The 11,186-nt window shown below is 41.1% G+C and overlaps 1 protein-coding gene across 2 annotated transcripts; it reads left to right on the top strand.

The window, feature by feature from the left end:
* The first annotated feature begins 694 nt into the window (after positions 1-694).
* Positions 695-10,899, top strand: LOC110056343 (matrix metalloproteinase-20-like). 2 transcript variants are annotated; one of them, XM_020762807.2, is made up of 6 exons: positions 695-1,034; positions 5,621-5,869; positions 6,711-6,948; positions 7,807-8,028; positions 8,519-8,855; positions 9,526-10,899. In XM_020762807.2, exons 1-6 carry the CDS (start codon positions 939-941, stop codon positions 9,926-9,928), a joined length of 1,545 nt encoding a protein of 514 aa, XP_020618466.2. In that variant the 5' UTR covers positions 695-938; the 3' UTR covers positions 9,929-10,899. The 2 variants fall into 2 exon arrangements, with proteins under 2 accessions (XP_020618466.2, XP_020618467.2); XM_020762808.2 differs by lacking the exon at positions 695-1,034 and adding an exon at positions 3,662-4,216.
* Positions 10,900-11,186: the final 287 nt, after the last annotated feature.

Genomic DNA, 11,186 nt, shown 5'->3' with positions numbered 1-11,186 from the left:
ATAATTTTGTATTTGGCCGTTTTAGGCTGGGCAGAATTCCCTCTTAAGCCCCGACAGGGTTCCCTCCAGACCGTACTTGGTCCAAACCTTCCCCCCTAACTCCCCAATGGGGTCACCCATCATAATTTCGGGCCCTCGCTCCGACGACTGGAATCAATAACTTTTTTAATGAGCCAACCTGTGTGGCTGGCAGGATTTCGCGCGCAAGGGAATTTCGCGCTCAACTTGACTACTCCCCAGTCTCCTCGAGGCTTTGCCGATCTCAAACAAAACACTCGCGCACGACATTTCGCCAGGAAAAAGACATAAATTGAAAGATTTGAAAAACGAACACTAGAAATACGTTCCTCAAAGCGAACTTCGTTACCTATAGCCATTTCAAACAGATCATTTGATTTTACTATATTTGCTAGCCTGTGAACAGGCTTTCTATTTAGGATGGGGCGAAGAGAAAGCGGCAAGAAAAAGGATGCCACTTCACACTCAGCCAGTTCTTTTTTGGCTCTTTCATCTGGAGCCTGTTCACAGGCTAGATGTTTGCTGAGACTGGCGAAAATTGATGGAATTTTTCCTGTACTGTACTGCATTCGTTGCCCGGCAATGCTAACGTAATACCGTGACGTGATCCGTATATCCAATTATGCTGTAGGGTCGGTATCTGAGTCATATAAATATTGACTGAGTTTAACATTTCAATTCCACTCTCTCAGCTCAAAGTAATTAAGCAGCCGATGACACAACGACAGAGTAACCAAACCTTGCTTGTATCCAGGCTTCTGTACCCTTCTGTCTTTCATAGAGGCGCCCGAGGAATCGAACGGCTAAATCTGCGTACAACGGCAAGTACACACAGAGTAAAATCCCTCCTGGACTGAGGAGTGATAAACGATCTACAAAACGTTATCTGCAAGTCAGCTACACTGAACAGAGGCTGAACAATGAGAGGGAAGTTCTGTACTCTTGTCACTTTAGCAATTCTGCTGTCTGTACTGAATTGCGTGCAGTGCGCTCCGTTTGAACAGACAAAGAAAACGGTAAGACGGAGTTACTCGCATTTAAGACTTAATTTGTTATCGTGACACAAAGAAAAATTGAGCGCAATGAACGACAAAAAGCTAGAGTAAACCTCTGCGCCAGAGTACAAATCCGGTATAAGCTATGTTCGAGGGTGAAGGTAAAACTATTTTGGACATTGAGGAAATATCCAACTGTAGTTTCCATGTTATTCAGGAGGTTATTATTAGTTTGATTGCAACTTGCATTAGACTGCATTTCCTGCTGCAATACAGTCTTTTTGTCGTGTTTCTTCTTCTTCTCATCGGCAGCTCGCGGGATGAACTCACCATTCAGTTCATGATTCGGCCTTTCCCGTTATGTTCATCTAACACTATCATCAGGAGAACGTTTCTGAGATCAAAACAAAAACTGTCACTCAGTGTTCTGTATCTTAGTGACGCAAAATTAATGAATATTTAGAATATCTAGTTTAAAGTGCCTATGAAGTAAAAAATAATTGCTGCTGATTTGAAAGACTTTTCAAAGTAAAGAAGGATGGCGTTTTCCTTTTTGGAATATCTTTTTTCGTTTTAGAGATATTCACGTTTTTGTATTATAAGTGATGACGTCATAGGTGGTTCCACTAAAACAGTTCAACACTCAATCAAGAATATCTCTAGAAATATTAAAGCAGTGTTCTTTAAACTTGGCACCTGAAATGTAAATCACAAAAGAATCAAAATGACACCCGTTGTGCCGTCACCATGACAACAGTTATGCTGCTGGTCCTGTTTTAATTAAAACTAACATTACCAGATTCTATCTTAAACAAGGATCATCCACTCCCAACAATCTAATGGGGAGAGTTAAGACAATATGAGAATCACGTGTGTTCCGAGCAAGACCCTCTGTCCCTTTTCGAAGGGTTGCAAATTGGCATATTTGGTTTTTCACAGAAAGAGACTGGAGCCAAAAGTGTTGCCATGGCAACAACACAGAAGGTGTCATTCTGTTTCTTTTGTGATGCACATTTGTGGTGCCAAGTTTGAAGAACACTGCTCCAATATTTCTAGAGATATTCTTGATTCAGTGTTTTACTGTTCAAGTGGAACCACCTATGACGTCATCACTTTCCTCATTTGCATAATACAAAAACGTAAATATCTCTAGAACAAAAAAAGATATTCCAAAAAGGGAAATGCCATTCTTCTTTACTTTGAAAAGCCTGTCAAATAAGCAGCAATTATTTTTTACTTCATAGGCACTTTAATGAGCATGTGGTTGTCAAAACACGCAGGGATATTTCATTACCTTCAATGAGCATCACGGCAAGAGAGGAGCAAACAAAAGCAATTCATCTTTCTTCGGCCAGATTAGGGGCCAAAGCGCTTGTTGACACAGTTTCAGATTGCAGTTGTTTTGACGGCTGAAAAAGCAGACAGAAGACCTCTACTGAACGAATCTTTGACTCTGTTTTGAAAATAATTATTATCTTTCCAATTCCCAAATAATGATGTTCTGCTGGGAGCCTTACTCGCTGAATGTACCCCGGCATTTTGAGGATGAGTGTCCTGTGCATTTCCGCGTCTTTTGTAGACTACGATTTCTCTAAACTTTCTCTTAGGCATCATGTCTTAAATCTGTGCTTCGTAATATTTTTAGACTTAATCCCTCAAATCTGTACTCTGTTTCAAAACAGATGCATATACAATGCATATACACAATGCATATACAATTCAGCCCCGGGGGCACTCAGATAAAAATTAGGGGTTAAAAACACGATTTTGGTACCTCTTAGGCTGTAAGCCTCAAAAGGTACACAGGGGGGACCTTTTTTGGTATTTTTTTAGAGTATTATGCCGAAAAAAATATTACAGGAGATAATGCTTTGTTTTAGAATTGATGCCTCTTAGCAACACGAGGGGTTCATTTCAAAATTTCTGACGAGTACCCCCCGTCCTTTTTATATGGATATCCCCCCCCCTCCACGCCGAGCAATTCAGTTTTCATGAATATGTTTATCATGCCATCACAGGTTCGTCTGATTTCTGTTGGATTCAGGCGCAACATGAAAATAAAGATTTACGGAAAAGTCATCAGTCGTAAAGTTTGGCTTAAATCTCCTCGATCATCCAACTTTAGGGTATAAAGTTCTTTGAAGCCCGTATTTGCACCTCCGCGTCGCGCCCAAAGTTGACATTACGCTGGCGTAATGATGAAATGATCAGTATCAGTGGGCCCCAGTGGGCACGCAAAGGCTGGTTAAGAGTGCTGTCGAAATCAGCCTCTAACATATTTGCTAGCCAAATGAGCCTTGGCTCACCTCCTACCAAGGAGCACTGGATGCTAACGGAATTTAAAGACAGCTACCAAAACCGCTCTAACTAGGAGCCATACTATCTACAGCTTGGTTGACCAAGAAATCTTTCATTGCATAGTACATGGTTTAAACTCAGGATTGTCAGTAGTTCGTACAGTGTGATCACTGCACCCGGACGATCACACAGCAGTTTCGAAAACAGCGCCTTGTTCCAAGAAATTTTGAGTTCTTTGAGACGACCTCATGTTCATCATTTTCAACAACAAATCCATCATAAATCGATACAAGATATCCTTGTCTGTTAGCTAAAGGCAAAGACGTCATTTTTGGAGGGGAGCCGATGCGCGAAAAGTTTGCCGATGGCTTCCTTACGATAGCCTGCGTCGCAGACAGCCTAAACCGCCGGTATACCGGGGTCCGTCTGAGACGCAGCCTACCTTACGATTGAGCGAATTTCTTCGCAAAAATTAATACTGATCGATTCACATGTAACGACACCCACGCAATGAACTGGGGACAATTATTTATCTTGGCTCAGGATAACTAAGAGCAACTAAGGCGAACTAAACGTCTGGAACAGGGTTGGGATGACTGTGGTAATTAACCGGAGGTGTGGACATGAAGACTGAGCTAACTCCGGGGGGTGAGTCACACCTTTGTGAAACACAAGTTCATGTCATTCAGTCAAATTAAATTACATCTACGTACGAACATCAACGTATCTAGACGAAAGAACCGCGTCTAAAAACCCTCATTAGAGTCACAGAACCAAGTTTATAGAGCCATACCAAGCACAGAGGCTGAAAAATGAAAGGAAATTTGCATATAGTGACAGCATTTCTCGTTGCGTTTGTACTGAACCGCGTGTTTAGCGCTCCAACAACACAGACATACAAAACGGTGAGATATCACTCAAATGAATGCAATAATAATGTAGTTACCACGAGTCTGAATGCAGAATTTTACATTTGGTTTTCATATCGTTAACGAAGGCAAGCTCTCTCAAAGGAAGACAAAGTACTTTGAGTCATAACTCGTTTCGGCCTGACGGCAATGGTAGGCTAGACATGAAAGTTCTGACAGTTCACTGACACAGCTCGTCATACATCTGATCTTGAGTTTCTTAAGCTGTTCATTAGAGAGCACATACTAACAACAAGAGACTTTGATCGAATACTGTTCCACCGAAAGCTAGGAAACTAAACATTTCAATAGTTTTCGAGCATAAATTGAAAGAATTTTTCCCGTGGGGATCTGTATCAGCTGTACACAACATTCAAGCCACTTTGCACTGGGTCACTATTGTGTTCGTGTCAGGAATATCGGAAAACACGGCTGCGGTGGATAGCGGCCTCAAAATTATGATGTTATACTGGATCGCTACAATCATAGGATCTTATATGTAATTTTTGGTTTTTGCTGTATATGACCCTTTTTACAAAAGCAACATGATACGTTGTTTGTATAATGTAACATATTTTTTTTCAACGAGATTGAGCCCTGTCATGTTTTCCTGAACATCTTTACTTTTACCAAGCTGTATCGGCCCACACGTGGTACACGTTTTAGCTAACCGAAAAAAGCGACTTCGCGGAAGTTGTAACTCTCAAACTAGCGATAGATTGGTAAGAGAAGGTTGCTGAAACCAAAAGTAACGAGAGAAGTTACTTTCGACACTTTACCGCCTGCTGAGATCACAAATATCCCAAGTGAGCATTTTTATAGAACCGTACTTTTCAATATAATTTCAAAAAACGCTTGCCCTTAATTCCTCTGTATATAAGTTAGGTTGCCGTGACGTTTTGAGTGTTAAGTGTTTAAGAGCGATTTCAAAGAGCTTTGATTCACTGTCTTCCAAGGAGGGATACTCAGTTATTGAAGCCGGAAGGTGTGAAAATATTTTTAGGTTTAAAATTTTGTTACGTTTGCTGCTTTGAGTCTCGTCAATTTCAGGCCAAGACCTTTTTTGGGTCCAACGATATGGCCTCATTGTTATACCTGAGAGTTGTGATTGTGATTGTGCCTCTCCTGTCACTCTGTTGAATTGGCTTTTCCTCAGTGTGGGAACTTAGCATGCAGTTCGCGTGCGTCAACTTACTTTCTTAAAGCGAGAGAATATGATATATTTTAGCGAGAGGGGCAGTTAGGCAATTTTCCTACGCAATAATTTCTTTTCCTCAGCGTTTTCTGGTCGTACAAGTTAAGATTTGTCTAGAATTGCCTCGCTGTGCACTATTTTTTGTAACTTTTTTTGTAAATATCGTGGTCCATCCCTAATAATTCTTTTCACTTATATTTCCTCAGGCATCGTTTTTGTTGAAATTTGGCTACCTGGCAGAAGACAACGACAAGGTTGGAGGAGCATTGAGTCCAAACTCAGCAGAATTTAAGGCCTCGGTAAGGAGACTTCAGAGGTTCGGCAATATCCCAGTCACTGGAAAAATAGACGCAGCTACCATCAAACTCATCAACACTGACCGATGCGGCCTGAAGGATTCGAGTAACAGCGTCATTGGAAGATTCAATCTACAAGGGACTATCTGGAAGAAAAGAGTAAGTTCATCCCCTAACATAAAATAGAGGTGCAAAAGTTTTTGTTTCGATAGGTTTTTTTATCTTGCAATGGTCATAAGTTACGTAGTGCGGACCCTATTTATTCTAGCCTACTGCTGCATGGATCGCCCTGCATATCATATAAATAAAGATATGACTGATTTTTTCGCATCTCGCTCAAAACGGCTAAGGGGTGGAAACAGCAGCTCGAAGTCCACAGTTAGGAGTAATTTTAGTCGTTTCAAACCATGCCCTGCCCTTTTCATTCCCCTGCGATGTCACAGCGATCTTTAAAAAATAGGAACATCCCCCCTAAACCGGTAGTTTTCTCGCAGCCGTGATGACGTTAGACTCCAAAGGACGTCTGCGTAAAGGAGATTAGCCTATAGGGGTTAACTCAATAGGAACTTTTATTTTACTTGTGCTGTTCGTTCTGAATTATCCTTTTCTCTAAATATTGCAACTAGGCTAGGTATTTTTCGGCATTCGTCCAGGTCGTTCAAAGGCAAATAACGCTATCCACCGGGTTAATAATTCTACGAATAGCGTGGTTTATTTTGTTAACACTTCAGCGTTATCCACCCTTTGAAAAACTTGGCCCAGGCCGCTCCGTCTCTGGTTACCACTCAACATTCTTGTCTTTGTGCCCTTATTCTGCTATTTGGGAAGGCATGTGAGAGTGACAAAATTATTTTCCCGAGAACACTGCAAAATGTCACTGGAAAGGGCTCGAGCCCATGCCTCTAGATTTCGGCGGAGTCCATTAGTCGCTATTGCATTTCCAACAATCTCTAGAAGTAATGATCAGATGATAATGTTATGATCCAATTCTACTTTGTAGGATCTAACTTACCGGGTACTTAACTTCACCAGAGGTATTTCAAGTTACACGCAACGGAGAATCTTCCGAAAGGCTTTCTATCTTTGGCAATCTTCGTCGGATTTAAGGATAAGAGAGGTTTACAGTGGAGATGCTGATATCCTCATAAGTTTTGTTCGTCAAGTGCATGGTGATCCTTATCCTTTTGACGGAGCAGGTGGCACATTAGCGCATGCGTTTTACCCTCACAGTAACAAAGGTAAGTATTTAATTCCTAATTTCCCTGCGTAGCAAGTAAGCTTTTACATATTATGACGGCATTATTTTGAACAAAATAGTGAGGCAAAAGAATCGAGAATTATACCGGAATAATAGTGACAAAAACTGGCTGATCCCGTGCCTTGGGCAGACCGAGAGAGATCTGTAACTACCTGGTTGTCTCAACATGACAGATAGCTTCAAAATTAGGCTTTCGCATACGGGAAGGTTTTGCTAATTCAGCCCTCTTCTGCTGCACCTGAGCGACTTTTTTTCATTACTATTTTTTTTTTTCTCATTACTGGAAAACTCAGTTCGTAATAGTCAAGCCAGAGTAATGGAGAATTTCAATGAGGCGCTGCTCACGCTTCGATATAACAAGCGCATTTTCTTTTTTCTTTCTTTATGTGAGCACAATGGAGCATAAAAGTGAGACTCTTTGAGCACCGAGCATTAGCATAATAGTGAAAAATTTGAGCACAATACGTAAAACCCTATCAGCAGATGCTTGAGTACACGGCGCGAGCTGGAAGGGTGCGTGACGCTTGGCAAAGTGGCTCTTTCATTGTCCACGCGTGTGCACCGCTCCGGTCCCACGTGTTCTCTATTAAGGCTACTATTCAAGCACCTGCTACTTAAGTCATATTTCCCGGGGCCCATCTAACTCTCTCACCTCCGTTTCTTCAGCGGAGAGCAGCTGAGGTATTTACCTCCCCCTTTACACACACTTCTTGAATAATATAGAGGAATTATTCTAAGGAGGTCGGCAACCCTATCGGCAAGATGGTTTAGGACTGAAGGGCTACGTGGTTTTTCATCGATCTTTTGTTTAAACACATTCTGTGTCAATCTCTGATAGGTTTATCTGGTGACGCACACTTTGACAACGACGAAAGATTTACGACAGGAACGAGTGACGGCATCAACTTGGACTGGGTGGCAGTTCACGAGTTTGGACACAGTCTGGGTCTTGAACATTCTGGCGTGCGGGAATCCATCATGTACCCTTGGTACAAAGGTTACATCGCTGACATCAAGCTGTCGAGTGATGACATACAAGGGATCCAGGCGTTGTACCCAAGTAATTATTGTTTAATACTGATGAAATGACGAGACTTAATTAACTTAATAAAAGGTTCCTGGCGCAGCATGGACGGGGGCACATCATTTGCAGCATTGACCCATACTTTTAGAGCGATTTCACAGAGCAGAAAGCCAGATATTCGAGCCCAAATTCGTAGTGAAGATAAACCTAGATAAAAGTTTAATTAAGACTGATTTGGGGCCACTTGATTTTTCTCAAAAACAGGAAGGGGGTACGTTGTGAGACTTTAAGAAGAAAAGAGATTTGCCAGGAGAAGAGAAAGTTTTATTTTCTTGTCTTCTCACCCCACCCTCAAACTTTTTTACGTCCATCCCGTCGTTTTTGCGTTCTTGTTAGATAGGATAAACGCTGTTCAGCCATTAAGAAGAAAGATGGAGTGCAAGTAGTCTTTCTGTGGTCATTAGCCAGTAGGTTCTGTAAAAGTTCTTGTTCAAATAACTGATTAACACTTTTGCGATAATTTCAGAGCCAACCGCGCGAAAATTGCCAACTCCAACTACAGTGAAGACTACGACTAAAGCTACCACGAAAGCCTCGACCAAAGCTACAACCACGCGCCCGCGGGTCACTCCTCGTCCCACTGTCCCGGATCTTTGCAGCAGCTCCGTTCGCTATGACACAGTGTTCGTGGGTCCAAATAAGTGGACATTCTTCATTGTTGGAGACAGGTTCTGGCTCGTGGACAGGGTACTGCGTCGACGTGGTCCGTGGACCATCACAAGATATTATAGGCATATTAAGACCCCTGTAGATGCTGCTTACCTCAACAGACGGGGAAATGTGGTGTTCTTCAAAGGACCAGAGTAGGATATCACTTCAATTTGCATTTTTGAACTCATAATGGTGTCGGGTTTTTGATAAATTAACTTACATTGCATTTAAAGTTACATTGTTTTTCAGTAAATCTTTGGAACAAATGAGACCATAGTGATAGAGAGAAACCTAATGTTAAGAGTTTTAAAAAGAGTATTAAGAGCAAAGACCCAACAGTCTTAAGAGATAATTGTAACAAATGCGACATACGCTGCTAGGCCGCTATAAATTTTATATTTATATACATATTTGATATCTTTTTAAGTTCTTATATCATACTTAGACTAACTAAGTTCACACATTTCAGTTACTTATTTGTTTATTGATTGATTGATTGATTTCTCTAGCTAAATTGTAAATAATTTTAGCTTTATGTAACTAAGATATATTTTAATGCGTAAATAGTGTCTCCAATTTGTTTTTTTTTTTAAGCTAAATACCATTGACACTCAAATAAGGTCTTTCTCTTATTTATTCATTCAAACAGATTCTTTTCATATTTTGTTACCGACACTGTTGAAATGAGCTCCACCAAGAAAGCTAGGCTGTGTTCACCAGTTAATACACTCATCTAGAATCTTCCGTTAGAAGGTTTTAAACCACAAAAGGGCATGTGGTTGTCATTGTCGTTGTTATAATTGTTACATTTGTTTCGGTCAGGTTTTGGGAATATGACTCCGCAAGGAAATTAAAAGATTCTGGTCAGATCACACGATACGGCCTGCCTTCAGCTCTTGAAGACATGGACGCAGTTTTCACATGGGCGAAAAACAGAAAGACGTATTTCTTCAAAGATGAGCAGTATTGGCGATATAACGAGGATACACGGCGCACAGACCCAGGGTATCCCAGGAGAATTCGAAGCGCGTGGGGCTTCCCTGATTACATCAATGCAGCTGTGAAGTGGCTCAACAGCAGAACCTACGTGTTCCGGGGGAGGCAGTATCTGAAGCTACAGAAGGGGAAGGTTCATGTAGAAAGAGCTTACCCCAAGGTAATCGCTGACAAGTGGATGAAGTGCAACTCCAAAGGAAGAGGAATTCTGGATTCAGAGGAGCCGTGAGACCTTCCCGCAAAATTGTCAAAACTTTCATTAATGATGAGTTTTACTTTTCTGTTAGTTCAGCCGTGAAGATATAAGACAGTAGTAAAATCCCTTAGGTGCAAGTGTGTTATTATACAAACGTTTTACATTGATAAAACGAAACGATGAAGGTGGTGAGGGGTGGGGGTGGGGGGAATCTCGCGTTTCACGAAAAACAAAATGGTCTTTTCTCAGTTCACGAAAAAAAAAACCCTAGATATTTCGTGTATCACTGGAACATGCAAAATTAATGCGATTTTGAAAGTTAATTAATGTCCCAAGGACAACTTTGCTCGATAAGAGATAGAAGGGGAAACACGTTATACTGGAGACCGTGAATGTTGAAGGATCGAACGGATTTCCTTTCACGATTATGTAATGTTTATTACGCACTGACGGCGAATTGTTGGGGAAACCTAACAAATACTTCTAGCCGCTTCATGCTACAGAAACCGGGATACGCTCCGGCAGCTATGAGCCATCGGCTCCAAGGCTTCACTCTACCAATGACGGACGTCAAAAATAATAGAAATTAAAAGTAGTCCAAATAACGGTTCACAACGAAATTAACCTTTATTTCTCATTTTACGCAAAACAATGAAATCAAAACTCACGAGAAAAAAAAATTACCATTTCATATTTCACGGGAAAAAAATAAGGGCATTCATAAATCACTAAAGTACCCTTTACCACCGTCAACTATGCCATTTCATAAAAACAAAATTAATAATACGTAATACTTGCAGCCTGCGAAAACAGCCTCCTTTCATCGTTGAACCGGCTGCCAATGATAAGAGGCGAGATATTGTAGGTAAACGTTTCAGTTATTAAACTGTAATTTGATTTGAAAAGTGAGTAGCCAGTTATGTACGTAAATTCATTTATTGACGAATTCCAACAAGTGCCTTACTTTGTAAAAACAAAATTAAAGAAGAATAATTATGTATGGATTATTGACCAAGTGTGAGGTCAAGATGGCTGGATATTGGCCAAGTTCTTTTTTTTGCGTGTTTATGGACCGAGACGGAGTCCATGTGGCTTCCAGGGAACTTTTTTCTGCGGGACACGACGGGTAGTCCTGAGCAGGCAAGATAACTCCATCTTGCATGCTCGGGTAGCCAATCACAGCGCAGGATTTGATTCATCTTGCCTGCTCACGGAGCTAGCCATATAATAAATGTCCTTATCTTTCTAGTTTTGAATGTATATTTCGTTGAATTTCTCGTTTGCCGGGATT

This window comes from Orbicella faveolata, unplaced genomic scaffold, assembly GCF_042242905.1.
Source record: "Orbicella faveolata isolate gen_17 unplaced genomic scaffold, um_ofav_v1 contig_24, whole genome shotgun sequence".
In the NCBI taxonomy this organism is placed as follows: Eukaryota; Metazoa; Cnidaria; class Anthozoa; order Scleractinia; family Merulinidae; genus Orbicella; species Orbicella faveolata.
This window is presented reverse-complemented; position numbering and strand designations above follow the sequence as displayed.

Bases quoted from the DNA above. Each gene is read 5' to 3' on its own strand.
- LOC110056343 (XM_020762807.2), top strand. From the start codon at position 939: ATGAGAGGGAAGTTCTGTACTCTTGTCACTTTAGCAATTCTGCTGTCT. The intron at 6,949-7,806 runs GTAAGTATTTAA...AATCTCTGATAG, and splicing joins TTACCCTCACAGTAACAAAG to GTTTATCTGGTGACGCACAC. The intron at 8,029-8,518 runs GTAATTATTGTT...CGATAATTTCAG, and splicing joins GATCCAGGCGTTGTACCCAA to AGCCAACCGCGCGAAAATTG.